This window comes from Narcine bancroftii, chromosome 4 (genome assembly GCF_036971445.1).
Source record: "Narcine bancroftii isolate sNarBan1 chromosome 4, sNarBan1.hap1, whole genome shotgun sequence".
Classification (NCBI taxonomy): domain Eukaryota; kingdom Metazoa; phylum Chordata; class Chondrichthyes; order Torpediniformes; family Narcinidae; genus Narcine; species Narcine bancroftii.
Window position 1 is genome coordinate 261,351,361 of NC_091472.1, and position 18,309 is coordinate 261,369,669.

Sequence of the window (18,309 nt, forward strand, 5' to 3'; positions counted from 1 at the left end):
TCTTCTTGCTGCAGGTGTTCTGCAGCTGTCGTTGCCGGCTGTGGAGATCGACTCCCCAGCTGGTCCCCCCTCCCGTCGGTGTGTTTTTTTTCATTCGCATCGCGCATGCGCGAAGTTTCGCACTTTTGCTCGGCTCTGCGAGCCATTTTTGTAGTCCATTATTTACCGACCTGAGGGAGCGGGTTTCTCTCTCCGCAGCGGGCCTCTTCGGACAGGTAAGGCCTTCACCTTTTTCCTCCTTTGTCTTCTCTTCCTCTCTTCTTACCGTTGCTTTCGACTTTTCTTTTTTTGTCGCCATCTTCTTTCCACCTTTATACTCACTTTTCTGTAACTTTTATTTCTGTGCCTTCGTGTTTTCTCTTGTTTTTCCCGACTTTTCTGGAGAGGGCTGGAGTTCACCGTCCAGCCACTACTCCATCACGTGACTCCTCCGAAGATTCTCTGTAGATATGTTTGCTGTGGATATGTATAGAAAGGACGCAGAGTTTGGCAGAAGGTGTTCAATCCGGATAAGTGTGAGGTGATGCATTTTGGAAGGTTAAACCAGAAGGCTGAGTACAGGGTTTATGGTTAGATGCTTAACAGTGTGAAGGAACAGAGGGACCTTGGGTTCCAAATCCATATATCTCTCAAGGTTGCTGTGCTGGATGATATGATAGGATAGGATAATTAAGAAGGACCATGGAATGCTGGGCTTCATTAATAGGGGGATTGAGTTGAAAGTCAAGAGTTCATGTTGCAACTCTACAAATCTCTGCTGAGAACTTAGAATATTGTGTTCAGTTCTGGCTACCTCATTATAGAAAGGATGTGGAAGCAATGGAGAGAGTGCAGAGGAGATTTACTGGGATGTTGCCTGGATTTTAAAATAAGCCTTGTGAGGCAAGGTTAGCAGAACTCAGACTTTTCTCTTTGGAGAGAAGAAGGATAAGTGGAGATGTAATAGAAGTCTACAATATTCTAAGGGGCATACATAAATTGGTCAGCAACATCATTTTTTCCCCAGGGCTGGAATAGCAACCACAAGTGGATATCTGTATAAAGAGAAGGGAGGAAAATTTAGGTGAGACATCTGGGGTAAGATTTTTTAACACAGTGAGCTGTGGGTGCCTGGAATGCCTTGCCAGGTGTGCTGGTCAAGGCTGAAATATTAGGGGCATTTAAGACATTCTTAGACAGGCACATGGATGAAAGAAAAATAGAGGGTTACTAGTCGGGGTTATATATATAGAAATATAAAGGTCAGCACAAAATCATGGTCCAAAGGGTCTGTACTGTGCTGTAATGCTCTATGTTCTATATTCTAGGTTCAGCTTTCCTCCTCCTCTTCCTCCGACTCCATACACCAACATAACAATAGAACTGTAATAGGACCAGGTTTTGCCAATTACATCTGCTCCACAATCCAATGCAACAATCTTAAATTGTCTAAAAGTTTAATACCTAATTCCCATGCTCTCTCCATTATTTGATGCCTTTTTCATCTGGAAAATGATCTTTAAATATATTCAGTGACTTGTCCTCCTCAGACCTTTGTGATGGTAAATTCTATGTGTTCATCACATACTCAGTTAAAAAGTATCTTCTCATCTCAATCTACATCCTTAGTCTGTGACTCTTCATTCTAAATACCTCAAACAGGGGAAACATCTGCACCTTTCATCCAGTCTGTCGCCTTTTCAGAATGTTGTAAACTTCAACTCATATCCATCAGGAACATGGACATGAGGCTCTGCTTCAAGAAGGCAGCCAACATCATAAAAGATACCATCACCCTGGCCATACATTTTTCTCACTGAAGGTATAGCAGGTTCTCCAAAATCACTACCTGTACTGGAGCACCACAGGGCTGCATTTTTAGCACCCCTCTCTATTTGTTTTACATCTATGACTGTGTGGCTCATTACAAAAACAAAACCATTTACAAATTTGCTGATGATACCATGGTAGAGGGTTGTATAAAAAAGGGTGATGAGTCAGAGAATACAGGAGGGAGATTGAAAACCTAGCAACCTCACACTCAATGTCACCAAAACCAAGGAGCTGATTGTTGATCTCAGGAAGGGAAACCAGAAATGTATGATCCAGCCATCTTTGGATATCAGAGGTGAAGAGGGTGAACAAATTTAGGTTTTTGGGAGTCACTATCTTAATGGATCCTTCCTGGATGCAACACATAATGGCATCATGAAGTAAGCACGTCAGTGCCTTTACTTCCTCAGGAGTTTGTGGAGGTTTGGTATGACACTACAAACCCTGGCAAATTTATACAGATGTATGGTGGAAAGTGTGCTGACCAGCTACATTATGGTCTGATATAGGAACACCAATACCCCTGAGTGTAAAGTCTTATAAAAGGTAGTGGACACAGCTCAAGACATCACAGGCAAAAACCCTCCCCACCATTGAGAACATCTACTGGGAACGCTGCTGTTGGAGAGCAGCAGCAATCATCAAGAATTCACATTACCCAGCACATGCACTGTTATCGGTGCTACTATGAAGAAAGAGGTATAGGTGCTATAAGACTTGTACTACCAGGTTCAGGAACAGCTGCTACCCCTCCACCATCAGACTCCTCAACAACAAACTCAATCAGGGACTCATTTAAGGACTCTTACTTTTGCACTTTATTATTATTTTTTCTCTCTGTATTGCACTGTCAGTTTATTTACATTTCTTTATTTGTTTACATGTGCACATGTACATTGAGTACAGTTTTTTAACACTACCAATAAGTGGTAATTCTGCCTCACCTTCAGGAAAAAGAATTGTAGGGTTGTATGTGATCTCATTGATGTATTCTGACAATAAATCTGAAATCTGGTATTTGAATCTGAGGTAAAGATGTCTGAGGTCCGGCACTGTAGGATCAAGAATAATTTATTTTCCAAGAGTTATCATCCTTTAAACTTTTTTTCCCACTACAAGTCAACTGTAAATATTTATTTTGTATTTTAATATGAAACTTAGAACATTACAGCAAGCTACAGGTCCTTTGGGCTGCAATGTAAATCTACTCCACAACAATCTAATCCTTCCCAACCTCAGAGCTCATCACCCTCTGATTTTTCTTACATCATTGTGCCTATCAAAGAGTCTTTTGAATGTCCCCATTGTACCAGCCTCCACCACCGCCACTCCCAGCAATGCATTCTAGGTCCCTATTGTTCTCTGTGTTAAATAAAGCTTTCCTCTGATATCTCCCCAAAACTTTGCTCCACTCACCTTAAACAGATGTCCTCTGGTAATTGCTATTGACACTAGGAACTACGCTATCCAAGCCCTGCATATTTTTATCGACCTCTATTAAGTCACCACTCATCCTTCAAAGTGCTAGGGGAAAGCCCAAACTCCATCCAGCTTGCTTCATAATAATTTATTTTCTCTTTCTTTTATATTATTATCTTTATTTTTCTTTTAGCAGGGCCTTATATGCTAATTGACTTATTGTTTTCAATGTGCTTTACATAACAGGGAAGCTGCAATAGATACGGCCTTCCTTGGATCTGTATCTCTGCAATTTGTTTACGGCAATAGGCTCTCATTATCATTCAAAAAACAAGTGAATACAAATCCACCAGCCTAACCTCTCCTCCACAACAACCCAACCATCTGAGGAATCATTTTACTGTCCTCTCCTACCAAACGCCTTTAGCCTACTAGTGTCAAAAGGCCATTTCAAACTGTCGTGTAAAATAGGGTTAACCAGGTAAATTGCCCGGTTAGCACCCCAGTTATGCGGCAGTTAGAAAGGGTCCAATCCAGTAAACTCAGTCGGAATCCAACCGGGTCCCTGACCTACCTCAGAGGTAGGGAATCCAGTAAAATGATCCTAGGTCGCGTCCATGGTAAATTTGAAAATGGCCAGCATGCTTATTTTGATGTTATCAGCACTTGAGTCCATGTGTCAGCGGGCAGCCAGCTTCTGAACATCCGGCAGCACTTCTAGTGAGTGTGTGATGCGTCATTGTGGGGGCGGGATACCCCTTAAATCGCCGGTTTGGCGATTGAATAGGTCAATCTCTCTGCGATTTTCCAGCACCTTTGCCCCCATAATCGCACCAGGAGGGCTACCCAGGTGCTGCAGTTTAAATGGGGCTAGTGTTACCTCCACACAGTTACCCATATCTGTAATATTGCCATTTTAGAGATAAAGAACAATAGCATTTGTCCAGCACAGGCTCAGATATCAAGTGAGAGGAGAACAAGTAAGTGTCCTGCAACCTTGATTTATTTCTGTAAATCCTTTAAGAATGAAAAATGAATTTCTGAGATGGGAATGCCTGATGTAAAAAATATTCCATGCATAAATATCTTGTGACCCTTTTGATCTCTTTGCAGTTGCCTGAGGATGTACATCTTCAGATGTAACGATCTGCTATGCTTCTGTGCAGGCTTAAAGGATAAACAGTGAACCGTACACATTTGGTTGCAAAGTCACATTCTCCAAGATGGAATTTGTAATTGCTTATTGTTTATGGATCGTGGATCTGATCAAAAACATGATGACCATTTATCCAGCAAGGTTACTGGGAAAATCACTATCTTTGGAAATTCTTTTATTTAGGGGTGGGGGGGCGGGGAAGGGGTGGATTGCATTTGATTACTTCTTCCTTCTGCACAGTAAAGGGAATTGATTAAACATTAGGAGGCCTCTGGTTTCAACCTCAAAACTGAAATGTTAGGGATTGCCCATTATTTTCAGCCAGCTCGTTGATAAATTTGGGATGAATTTTTGTAAACACACTGAAATGCTGGAGGAAATCCATTGGTCTTTTTAGCATCTATACGAGACAAAGATATTCGGCCAACGTTTCAGGCCTGAGCCCTTCTTCAAGGAAAAAAAAATCAGAAAAGGCAAAAGCTGGATGTATCAGAAAGTCTTAGAATTCAAACAATGCGGAGGAATCCAGACCAACAAAAGGTGTTAAATTGGATATGATAGGGGACTAGGTAGTGTTACAGAGTTCTGTGTTGTGTATTGGCTTATGTGTTGTGTGGTTTTATGTTAAAAAGTGACAGTTTGCCTTAGAGATCCACGGTGAAGGTGGACTGCTGAGAGAGTGGGAGATGGACTGAGTATGTGCAGAAAATGATCTAAAATTTCTAGACTTGGATGATAAACCACCACTGGGTGGTGCTGTGGAGTGGAAGAAGGCCCAGAGCAGGAGTCATGGTCTGGAGGATAGTTTAGAATGTTGGGATTTCAAAAAGGATGAACATTCTGAAGGTAGCCGGTAGGATCCGGACCAAGCCAGTGGTTCCTCTCTCTGCAAGCAACACAAGAAGACAAGTTCAAACTTTGTGCTCTCTCTCAAAGATCTTTTGGCTTCAGTTTACCAAACAAACTGAATTTTGTTTATGATCTTTGCTTCGGTTGAGATCAAAGTCTTGTGTGTTTTGTGTCTAAGTTTTTCTGTGGGCTGGTTGGAAATATAACTTAGACGTTAATTACATATGTTATATTTAGGCTGGGGAATTTATTAGTTTTACACTGTTATAGAGATTTGCATAGTAACCAGTGGGCATTGTTATAAAAGGGGGGATTTTGAATTAAAGTTTAAAGTAATTGTTCATCTTTACCGCTGTGTGATATGTCTTCTTTGTGGTTGCTGGTTTGATCTTGTAATAGTAGAATTTATTATGTCTGTGTAAAAGAAGACAAGGAAGGGAGAGACAATAGAGAAAGTTGAGGGCTGGGGAGGCAGGGTTTTAATGAAAGCCAGAGAACTCAATATTAATGCCTTCCAGTTGGAGGGTGCCCAGTCAGAAGATGTGGAGTTGTTCCTCCAATTTACAGCTGGTCTCAGTCTGGCAGCAAATGAGAGTATGGACAGACATGTTGGGAAGGGAATGGGATGGAGAATTAAAATCAGTTGGCCACTGGGAGATCCACACTATTATAGAGGACAGAGCTGAGGTGAACAACAAGGTGATCACCCAGTCTGCGTCCAATCTCTCTGATATAGAGATCACAGCATGAGCAGTAGATGAACCCTGTAGATTCACAAGTGAAATGTTGCTTCACTTGGAAGGACTGTTTGGGGCACTGAATGGTGGTGATGGAGGAGGTGTGGGTGCAAGTGGAGCATCTTCTGTGATTGTGAGGTAAGTTCCCAAGGGGATGATTAGTAGAAAGGGAGGAGCAAATAAGAAAGTTGTGGAGGGAATGGACCCTGCGCAAGGTGGGGAGGGGAGGAGAGAGGAATATATGTCTTGTGGTGGGATCATACTATGTGAATGCAGATCTGTGAATGCATCTGTAAAAGGAGATCTGAAGTAAATGAGACAGAGGGAAAAGGGAAAAGGTAAAAGAGAGAGAGGGAGAGAGCTAGAGGAAAGGAGACATAGGGATAGATGGGGGGGGGGGGGATGGGGTTAATGGAAACCGGAGAAATTGATGTTAATGCCATCCAGTTGGAAGGTGCCCAGATAGAATATGAGGTGCTGTTCCTCCAGATTGTGCGTGGTCTTAGTCTAACGGTCCATGAGAGCATGGGCAGAATGTTGGCCAGTGAAGAGGGGTGGGGAAATGATTAAATTCTGACTTCTAGTGCTCTGTGTTGGCTATTTGTACATTCTCCCTGTGGCTGAGTGCGTTTCCTAAGGCTGCTAGTGATTCCTTCCACATCCCAAAGACTTTCATGAGCCACTGTAAATTTCCCCTGGTGTGTTTATGAGTGGCAGAATCTGGGCGAGTTGAGAGAGTGAAGATAATAAAATGGGACTAATTAAGTTTTGGTTTAAATGTATGCCTGATAGTTGGTTTAGACAAGTTGGGCCAATGGGTCTCTTTTCACATGCATCATTCAATAATACCATGTTGTGAATGGCCAAAAATGTGAAGGTCCAAGAGGTTCAAGGGGATGTGAAAATCCAAGCTAAAAACTGACTTATTGGCAAAAAGCAAAGGCAATCATTGATGTTTTCTCTTAATGCTAAGAAGTTCTGAAGAAACTCACCAAGTCAGGTAATATTCTTCATGGCATAGATACACAATAAATGTTTCAGTCCTGAGCTCTTTGTCAAAGTCTGATCAAAAAAACAGACCGTTACCTGAAAAAAAAATATAGGGGTGGGGACAGGGGGAGGAGCATAGGACCACAGGCAGGAGGACATAGGTGGCTATGGGTAGAAGGGCAGAGGAGAGAAATGTTCCCATAAAGCTGTATGACCTGCTGAACTTTTGTGTATTAAACTACAATCGCTACATCTGTAGACTTTCTTGTTTAACGGCAATCATTTTGTCACTTATTTTGTTACTGGAAAGCTGTTACCAATGGCACATTACCTGGAACAGCACTAGCCTTTTCTTGTTTGTATGCATATTTATGATTGAGACTTAAAAGTCTGGGCCGTGATAAGGACGTTTGAAGATGAGACAGTGGTTTAAAATGCACATGGGATGCTTTCCTGTTCAGCTAAGCCTTAAAGCACAAGAGCAAAGAGTTTTGTCAGAACTGTAAACATCAACTCAATTGTCACCTCTTTACTCTAGGCTGATAATTGAGATTGGAGTCATCTTTATACCAGAGTGGAGGAGACAAATGCTGAACTGTTTCCCATTTGCCGTGCAGATCAGTTCCACTCCAACAGGAAGCTTTCTAGAGTGAATTGCAATATTGCTGCAAACACTCGGAGAGAAAAAGAGAAACTTGGAGAGCGGCACCGTGTTCTCTTCTCTGGTGATGTATTCATATCTCAGTCCACCAACTTAAGCTGGAAAAGTCTTGACTGACTTCTGATCCTCCATTGAAATCTCAATTAATCTCTGCTGGAAACCTCACATGAATTTTTGAATGCAGAAGGCTTCTTTGCATTATTTTTGAAGAGCTGGGATGTTATTACTGTTTGACTTGACTGAGGCTTATCGCTCAGCCAACAGCTATATAAAAAAGATTAATCTGATCGCTATCTGCTCAATTCCTTCAGGAATTTGCACAAATTGGCTGACTTTTTTGCATCCCAATTGTATCAAAACTTTAAAGTCATTTGCTGAAAACTTTGAATATTACAATGGCATATATATAGTCAGAGATAATGAACTTGAAATTGAACATGAACTTAATACAAAGCACTATTCCTTCTTTGTTGGAAATGACTGCGTTAGAATTGGTCTTTGTTGCTGTAATTGTTATATTTGTTGGGTTTCTTCAATTTACTAAATAAATTGTGTTCCTGTAACTGAGCAATGGGACCAATGCAATAGAGCCAGGGGTCATTTCACTTGTAAATCTTACAAAAAACAGTAATGATTAATTGTCTTCATCATTTTTCCCTCTACTATATCTGAAATTATCTCTCAGGAGGATGAAGGCAGTGGTTTACTTTTGTGTAGCAATTAGTACTCAGTGCTTTAGCCCAAGGCTGTATTGAAGTAGATCCCAAAAAAGTTACCTACCTCAATGGAAATATAATTATTGTTGCTAACTGCCAAACCATTTAAAAAAATAATCATTTAATATAATGAATCATTATATGTACCATTGATAGAGGTTGGTATATTTATAACATCCTCCATAAGCTACAAAGAAGACTAATGTTAAAATAAAATTTCATCAAAATATTCTCCCTTGTCAAACAGTGTATGTACTTAAAATGATCAAATGTGATGTGTTTTAACTAATATTTGTTCTATGGACATTACTGCAGCCACACTGGCACCACCCCTTTCATTTACCTAGCCTCCCAACCTCCAATCACCTTAAAACAAGTATAGAATGTCACAGTCATTAATGTTTCTCTTTGAGCTCCACTGGAATTCTCTCTGCAATCTTTCTTATTTGGGCTCAGTATCTGCTGTGCTTTATCTTTTCCTTCTTGGTGTTAAGCCCTGTGCCCATTTTTGGTAGCTGTAACTTCCTCCCTCAAGCTATAGGTCATCTCCATCCATGCTTTCATTCTGCTCTCCACTCCTGTATCTGAAGCAAAGGTAAACCAATTCATCTGGCAGCTTACAGAGCGTGATGAAGTGAACCTCTATATCAATACACGAGCTCTAGTACTGTCTAGTGTTGATGTTTAGATCACACCCATGGTGGAAAGTGGCAGTTCAATTGCAATCTTCATTTCTGAATTATGTCTCTTTCAATACAAGGAGTATTGTAGAAATAGCAAATGAACTCAGTATGGATCAGCATGTGGAATAATGACAGTGAGATGTTTGGTGGTGGGTCAGGATGTTCTAGGATTTTGTTGTTTTAGACATGATATGTTGTAAAGGAGGAAGTTTTTGCTGTTTTGAGATAATAAGGCTGGATAAATCCCTAGGGTATGACAAGATATTCCATCTGACCTTGAGAATAATGATGGAAAAACTCAGGGGGCCTTGAAGAAACATTTCAAACATTCTTAGCCATTGGTGCGGTGGTGGAGGATTGGAGGGTAGTGAATGTGGCCTCGTTTAAGAAAAATCTCTGAGAATAATCTGGTAAACTATAGGCTGGTGAGCCTGACATCAGTAGTGGGTAAGCAATTCGAAAGCATTCTAAGAGACCAGATGTATAAGTATTTGAATAGAAAGGGACTGATTAGGAATAGTCAACATGGATTTGTGCATGATAGGTCACATCTAAGCAATCTTATGGAGCTTTGAGGTTTACCACGAACGTTGATGAAGGAAAGGAAGTGGATGATGTTACATGGACTTTAGCAATGCATTAGACGAGGTACTGCATTGGAGGATGGTTATTCAGGATGAGGCAGTAAATTGGATGAGATATTGGCTTTATATAATAAGTCAGAGAGTGGGATCAGATGATTGGCTATCTCACTGGAAGCCTGTCACTAGTGATGTGCCTAAGGTATTGATGCTGGTTCCTTTGTTGTTCTTCAGTCATATAAATGAAATGGATGATAATGTGATAAATTGGATCAGCAAGTTTGCAGATGACATTAAGATTGGGGATGTAGTGGAAAGTGAGGAAGGCTCTTAAAGCTTGCAATGAGATCTGGATCAGATGGAAAAATTCAAATGGGATTTAGTCGAGACAAGTGTGAGGATTTGCATTTTAGAGGACAAATGATGTAGGACATACACTGTAGAGCACTGTGAAGTGGAACTAAGGGATATGGGAATGCAAATACATAATTCCTTGAAAGTGCTGTCACAGGTAAATAGGGTTGCAAAGAGAGGTTTTGGCATTTTGGCCTTCATGAATCAAATTATTGAGTATAGAAGTTGGGATATTATGGTGAAGTTGCATTGGTGAGGACAATTTAGAGTGTTGTGTTCAATTTTGTACATCTAACTACAGGAAAGATATTAATAGGAGTGAAAGAGTGCAGAGAAAATTTAGAAGGATGTTGCCAGGATTTGAAGAGCTGCTTTAAAGGGAAAGGTTGAAGAGGTCTTTATTCCCTGGAGCATTGAAAAATGAGGGGTGATTTGATAGAGGTATCCAAAATAACTTGGGTTATAGAAAGGGTAAATGCAAGCTTGCTTTTTGCACAGATATTGGTTAGTCAAGAAGAAGATAATAAGATTTAAGAGTTAAAGGTTAAATGTTTAAAGGGAGCATGAGAGGAAAATTCTTAACTTGGGGACAGATGAGAGTGTGAAATGATCTGCCAGCAAAAGTGGTGGATGCAGGTTCAACTTCAACATTTAAGAGAAATTTAAATAGGTACATGGGTGGGAAGGGTATGGAGGGCAAAAGTCCAGGTATCAGTCAATGGGAAGAGGAGGGCAAGGAATAGATGGGTTGAAGGGTCTACTTCTAAGTTGTAGTGTGGTGAATAGAAAAATTTTGTGTGCATCCCTCTAAATGTGGCAGCGTTTTCTTTGTGGATTTCTGCATTTGCTTCAGCGTTCCAACATCTTTATTTTAAAGCAGTAGAGGGAGGGTGAATTGGGGGTTGAGGGAGGGGTGGGAATAATCACAATATTGTCCATAGAATTATAACTATTTGGGGCTTTATTAAGGGAGAGATTGTAAAGAATGATGATGTGCAAGTCACTTTATTTGCCAGTCTAAATTACTAGCTAACTTCCAGAAACTAAGTCCATGAAAGATTAATGCTTACAGGCTGCTATTTTCACAGATCACTGTGGACCAAATGAAAGACCTCAGATTTGGCCTTGAATGCTCAATGATGTGGTCACTCTCTTCTGTGCAGTTGTTAGTTCTATAACTCGGGTCTCATTTCTACCCTGCCAGAGTGTCCGCTTTTGCAAGCTCCTACTACGCTGCACTGTAATTCCTATTTCAATCTTGTTTTGTACTTCACTTTAGATTCAGATTTCAGATCTAGGAATACAAACATACAACCCGGAGAATCTTTTTCTTGCAAGTGAGGAAGAATTACCACTTTTTGGTAATGAAAGAAAAACTGTAGACAATGCACACGTGTAAATAAATAAATAAATAAATGGAAACAAACTAACTGTACAATACAGCGAGAATAAAAGAAATAAAGTACAAATGTTTGAGTCCTTAAATGAGTCCCTGATTGAAGTTGTTGCTGAAGAGTCTGATGGTGGAGGGGTAGCAGCTGTTCACAAACCTGATGGTGCAAATCTTGGTAGCAGTGAGAACAGAGCATGTGCTGAGTGGTGTGGATCCTTGATGATTACTGCTGCTCTTTGATGGAAGTGTTCCCTGTAGATGTTCGCGATGATAGGGAGAGTTTTGCTGTGATGTCCTGGGCTGTGTCCACTACCATTTGGAGGGTTTTATCCTGGCAGATATTGGTGTTTCCATACCAGCCAGTCAGCACACTTTCTACCACACCTCTGTAGAAATTTGCCAGGGTTTCTGAACTCATACCAAACCTCTGAAAACTCCTGAAGAAATAGAGTCTCTAACATGTGTGGTGCATCCAGGAAAAATCCTCCAAGATAATGACTCCCAAGAACTTGAATTTGCACATTCTTTCCACCTCTGATCCCCCGATAATCGGGGCTATGGTGAAGCCAACCTTTTCTTCATGAGCTTAACTGACAAATTAATACGTGAGCCCCAGCTTGATTTTTTTTAAATTTTCATATCTACCCCGATCTATTTTATGTCAGGTTCATTAACTCCAGATTTTTAATTGTTTGATCTGAATTTTCCTAAACAGACCTGCTTAAAATCAGCACTTAAAAGGCTATTAAAGTGTAATGTGATTTTTTTTTTGGTTAATAGTTTGGTTGACCTCTCATCTATTCTTGATGAAAGAAACTAATATAAAAGGATATTGCCTTAGAATTTGGAATATCTAGTGCAGTGGTTCTCAACCTTTTTTAATCCACTCGCATACCACTTTTCTTAATCCACTATTAGCCACAGAATACCTATAGTTGAATCTTCTCCTGTGACACTCTTCATGGACTTCTCCGACACCACAAAAGGACTATCTGCACTTTTGCAATGCTACATCTTTTTAAAAAAAATTTCAAAATACAATCTAATACATAGTACTTTATCCCATAAACTCCCCCACCCGCCAACCCTATCCCCCACTCCCCTCTAAACTACCCCAAAAGACAAAAAAAAAAGGCATGATGGCATAGGGAGAAAACGTGGAGAAATACCTCCCCCTGACAGAACTTTTTAAAACCCGTATAGAACTTTTAAAATTATTTTAAAAATTGTGAATTGTATTACCGAAGTACTTAACTAGTAACAATGAGGAAAACAAAAACTCAAACTGCCAAAAAAATAGTTACTAAACCAGTTATTATAACGGAGGAACCTTGGCTTACCTTATCAATGCAACCTGCTGACTCAATTTCCTCTCAACCTCGACCACAATGCCAGTCTAGCAGTAAGGTGTATTCAATACCAGCGCCGACTTTGCATGTGGTTGCGCAAGAAGGCACCAGTATGCAGCGTTGACCCACTCCCGACCAGGAAGATCAACTGCGCGTGAGCAAATCTTCACACTAGCTTATAACACCCGAAAGGGCCCAGGCTGTGGGGGGAGGGGGGGTGTGGGACCTGATCTCCACCGACTCTGTGAACCTGGGCTGGTGGCAGTGGAGGGAGAGGTGGGGATCCACACCCATAAACAGGCTGAAGTGGCCTTTTTAATCGACTGAGGAAGAAGAGGACACCGTTGGAGTGGAGAAGGAAGAAGATCAATATGTAATGGAAGAGGAAACAGCAACACTTCAGGGTAGGCCTATGGTTAGGCAGACTTCTAAGTTTAAGTTTGGTCCTCACCAGTCAGATTTGCCTTCAACTGCTGATTTGGCTTTGCAAATAAGTCAAGGATTTTCAATTATGAAAGATCAATTTGCTGAGATGAAAGGGGAAATAGCAACAATTAAAATACTACTTCTTTTCTTGTACTATGGTAACTGTGAATATTTATTCTCTCATCTTTTGTATTTATTATTTTCTTATGCTAATGAGTCTAATGTACACTAGAGAAGTTGCTTTCTTTTAATGAAATACATGTTCAGCTCCAGCAAGGAAAGATTTTGGTGCATGTGTACATTTTTTAAAAAAGGAGCATGACAAAAAAAAATGATTTAGGGAAAGGAAATGATATTAGCAGCTTGTTTTGTTTCATAGGATGTCATCGGTGTTCTGTGGTTAGTAAGGGGTTGATACATTTCACCTCATTCATTCCAGATCCTCATCTGATGCTTGAATATACAGAAAAAACTAGATGTGTGCAGTTGGTGCCCAATTGTGTTCAATACAGATCCATAGGCCACATCTTTTTACCTTCATCGATATTTGTGCTGCAGATATTATGCCCAGTAATACATAGCCAGGTCTTTGCAATGCTTGACCATAGTCTTCAGGCAGAAGGTATGGAAGCCTCTAATCCAGAAAATGTAGGTTCAAGAACAATTTTTTTTCCATCGTGGACTGTACCAACACCACAAAAGGATTGTCTGCAGTATTGCAAATCACTATTTTTGCACAAAGATTATAGTGAATAATCTATCATAAGGATTCATCATCTCTTTTAATTTTAAGCAATTAGCTTAATATTATTGTGTGGCTTTACAAGTACCTGTTCAGTTGGATCAAGTAAAATGTGTATGACAGTAAACACAGTATCACTGCACTAATTTGATGTTTATGTAAAATCACAAAAATGTTGGAAAAAACTCAGCAGGACTCACAGTGAGGTAAAATATATAAGCAACATTTGGGACCTGAGCCCTTCTTCAAGATAGATGATGAGATTTTGCTGAGTTTGATGAGAGTCTGCTAAGTTTCTCCAGCATTTTTGTGTTTTTACTACAATCGCAGCATCTGTAAACTTTTATGTTTCTCTCCTATGTTTATCTTATTTGTTATTCTTCCCATATTCTCATCAACTGTCTCTTCCTTCACCTCTGGATTCTTTCACTCACCTATATCCTTGGGGCAATTTACAGAGACAAATTAACCTGCTAACCCTCACCCTTTAAGATATGGAAGGGAACTGGAGCACTTGGAGAAAACCCACACAGTCATGGGAGAATGAGCAAGGTCCACGGAATCGGCTCCTGAGCTCAAGCATAAACTTGGATTCTGAACTGGGACAGTGGTTGCATCACAGAGATGCTGCCTGAGCAAGTTCCAGGTCACAAAGTTCTACGCTAGGAATCTGATTCAGGTACGATCAGTTTCAATTACTAAAATTTCCTACCCAATGCTTACCTCTTAAGACTCTTTTACCCCTTGGTCAATTACCTACCCACTGCAATTTACAACACTTGCCTGAACAGCAACTCATACCAATATTAAAAAGTAACTTTGCACAAAACATACAATTCACTTTCATTAAAAAAAAGATGGAACATTCGGTATGTTTTTGACTGGTAGTACAAAACCAGAGTACCCAGAGTAAACGCATGCAGATACGGGGAGAATGCACAATATCTTTACAGACACCATGGGATTTGAACCCTAGTCCCAGTCACAGGTACTGTGACAGTGTGGCACTAACCGCTACACTAACCATGCCACCCATCTAATTAGTTATCAATCAATATTTGCTTGAACCCATTTACCAATCCCCAGATGTTGTCACCCAAGATCTCATTCCTCCCAATGTTCTCACTGTACCCCCCACACACTAGACCCTGACTTTTGCTTTCCTTCATATTCTCTTAATGAGTGAAGCAGTTGAAAGAAAGACCTTTGATACTGAAAGGCCTCTGCTGGAGAGCCTAATTCCATTACAGGGTGTGAAGAACTAGAAAGAGGCCAGTAGAGGAACGGAACAAGGGGGCTTATAAGCTCACGTTTCCTATTTCACCAATCCCTTCTTGGCTTCTAGCTATCACCTCCCTCCCTGACCTTATTATCTCCACTCTGTACTCCCAATCTTGATGAAAGGTTCTGACCTGAAACCTTGACATTTTTTTTTCTCCCACCAATGCTGCCCAACCTGTTCCATTTGCAGTCTCCTATGTCTCCTGACTGCATTGCATTTGCTTCAAAAGGCCATCGATAAACCATGAACTCATGTGTGTCATCAGGTGCAATACAACTTCTAAATGATCAATATTTTCAGAACACTGTTCAACTGAGTTACAAAGGACAGTACAAACTATTGTTGATTTAAGTGTTAATAGAGCAGCTAACTGGAGAGTTAAGTCACTTTAGAAATAAGAGACTTATGGATGTAAAAATCTAGAGGAAAAACACAAATCGTTAGAGGGACTCAGCAGATCAGACTGTGGAGGAAAATGGACAGTGGACACTTCAGGTCAAATCCATGCTTCATCTGCATTCAGGGACTTAAATAATCCTTCCACATGAGACAGAGTTTTATATACATCTCTTCAAATTTTCCTTCGAAATTTCTTCCATCTACAAATTGATCCCATCACCATCTGCATCTTGCCTTTCCCATTCCTCTCTGCATTTCAAAAGCACCACTTTTTCTGTTAGTCTCTGCTCTTCCCTTCCTGCCTTTCCCTCCACCCAATTTCCCATACAATGAAAGAAGATGAAACATCTGACCTTGCGTCTCCCCACTCTCCTTCCTCCAGAGACCTAAGCAATCCTTACTGCTAAGGCAGAATTTCACATTCAGCTAGTCCAACATTCTTCTTAAGCAATAAACTTGAAGATATATACATTTTGCTCTGCTCAATTCAGACACAAATGCAGTCTATAAAATGTAATGTTTCTGAGTAATATCAAATTGGCTCAAGATTACTGAACATTACATGGTAAATCTGAAGCATAGTATCAGATGTTAAATCAGAATGATTTAATTCATAGTTTCTAAAAGTAATTTTCACATTTTTCAAATGTTTCCTTACATAATAGAAGGCCTTTCAGCCCACAGAGTGTTGCCCTTTAGAGTGTGATATTATGTGTGAAAATAAGAAGTACAATTCCCAGCAAGCAATGTGCATAGTTGGTTGGACACCAGAAGTGACATATGATGGTGGATGTTGTTGGAAGTTGGTTGAAGCAGCTAAGGAAAATAAAGTTGGTTGAGTGGTGAACCCACGCAAAGTCAATCTTCTAGAAAGAAAAAGCATAACCTGGTGTCAGCATTGTCTGAGTGCGTATGAGAAGACAACAGTTTGTACGTGTAGATAAGTTAAGTCCTCCCCCTCTGATGCAGTTTTCCAGCAATCTAGCCATTATTTGGAAACGCTTCAAACAGTGATTCAACATTTATTTAGAAGCTGATGGAATGGGCAAGACAGAATAGTTTGCAGAATCCCAGATAATAGACTTAGAGAAAGACTGATGCATGAGAAAAAAATTGACTCTGTGAATATGTATAGGGTAGCAGAGACTACATGAGGACAAGCTAAGGACCTGTACAAGATAGAAACAATAGTGCATGTGGTGAAAACAGAGAAACAGAGCACTAGGAATTTCCCAAAGCTACAGCAAAGCAAAGAGATAGGCTCAAATAGCAAATGCAGCAGGTGCAGAGGTAGGCATATTCCAAAGATGAGTCCTCCCTATGGAAAGCTCTGCAATAAATAAGGGAAGAAGAATCATTTTGCAAAGTGCTTCACTGCAGAGGACACTGAGAGAAAGGTAACACAGTGGATGAAGAAGTGGAGGAGTTCTTCATGGATTCACTGCAGACTGCTATTGGCAAAATGCAATGGATCTTTCCAGTGAATGTGAATGAGACAATAATTCCATTTAAGCTTGAAACCAGAGCCCAGACAAATCTGTTATCTATGGATGATTACAAGATCTTCACTGTAAAGAGCAAGATTTATCCTGCAAAATTAAAAGTGACAAGCTACACTGGAGAGGACATTCCAGTAAAAGGGGTCTGTATGGTGACCTTCAAACACAAAGGGCTGCATCTAAAGTCACAGCTAGTGATTGTAGAAAGGAGAATACAGCCAATATTAGGTCAGAGTGTAAGTGAAGAGCTCAACCTGGTGAAAAGAGTTTTCATAGTGGCTTTCATAGACCAAACATAAGCACAACACTCATGAAAGAGTTCAGATGCCTTTAAGGGCCTTAGATGTTTACCTGGCGTACACAGGATCCATGTAGATGAGACAATTGCTCCTTTTGTCCATGAATGCAGGTAAGTTCTGTTTCCACTTAGGGACAAACTTAAACAAGAACTAGCATGCATGGAATGGATGAAAGTCAAACAGAAAATTGAAGAAGCTCACTGGTCTTCATGCAAAAGAAAAATGGAGCATTGCGCATATCTCTGGACTCAAGTGATCTCAATAAAGCCATCAAGAGAGATCATTTTAAATTGCCAACATGGGAAGAAATCATGTCTTGGTTTGCAGATGATAAGTGGCTTAACGTGTCATCAAGGTTTTGGCAGATGAAGCTTGATGAGGTAAGTTCGAGACTATGCACTTTCAATACTCCACAAGGAAGATACCACTATCTTTGGCTACCAAAAGTCTGCACCAAAAATCTACCATAAAATCATCTACATGATCTTTGAAAGTATACCTGGAATTGAGACCATGAGGGATGACATCATTGTATGGGGGTCCACCAAGGATGAACATGATATCTGACTAAGGCAGGTGCTTGACATGACAAATAATGTCAATTTGAAATTAAATAAAGAGAAATGTGAGTTTGGCGTAAAGACACTGACCTTCGTAGGGATGTCATATCTGAACAGGAAGTAAATCCTGATCCAAGAAAGACATCAACCATTGAGAATTTTGTTTGGCCCCAAATCAAAGAGGAGGTGAGATGTTTATTGGGAATGGTGAATTACCTGGCTAAGTTCATTTCTTGGTCTGTTGACTGTGTCAGCACCACTTAGGTCACATCTGGAGCAAAAAAAAATGAGTGCATATGGTCGCACAAGAGGGATGCTCCCAAACTCTCAAAAAGTCCTAAACGAAGAGCTTGTGCTAAACATTTATGATCTGGATAGATGGACTAGGATTTCAGCTGATTC

The 18,309-nt window shown here is 40.3% G+C and overlaps 1 protein-coding gene across 3 annotated transcripts in view; it reads right to left on the bottom strand.

The window, feature by feature from the left end:
* LOC138761905 (contactin-associated protein-like 5) overlaps positions 1-18,309 on the bottom strand; it is an 857,011-nt gene that overhangs the window by 40,048 nt on the left and 798,654 nt on the right. Inside the window, exon 23 of one of the 3 annotated variants that reach the window (XM_069934854.1) lies at positions 2,757-2,864. The exons of the other annotated variants lie outside the window; for them this stretch is intronic. Within the exon in view, the coding sequence (XP_069790955.1) occupies positions 2,757-2,864 (108 nt within the window). The remainder of the gene's footprint in view (positions 1-2,756; positions 2,865-18,309) is intronic. 3 annotated transcript variants of the gene reach the window in all.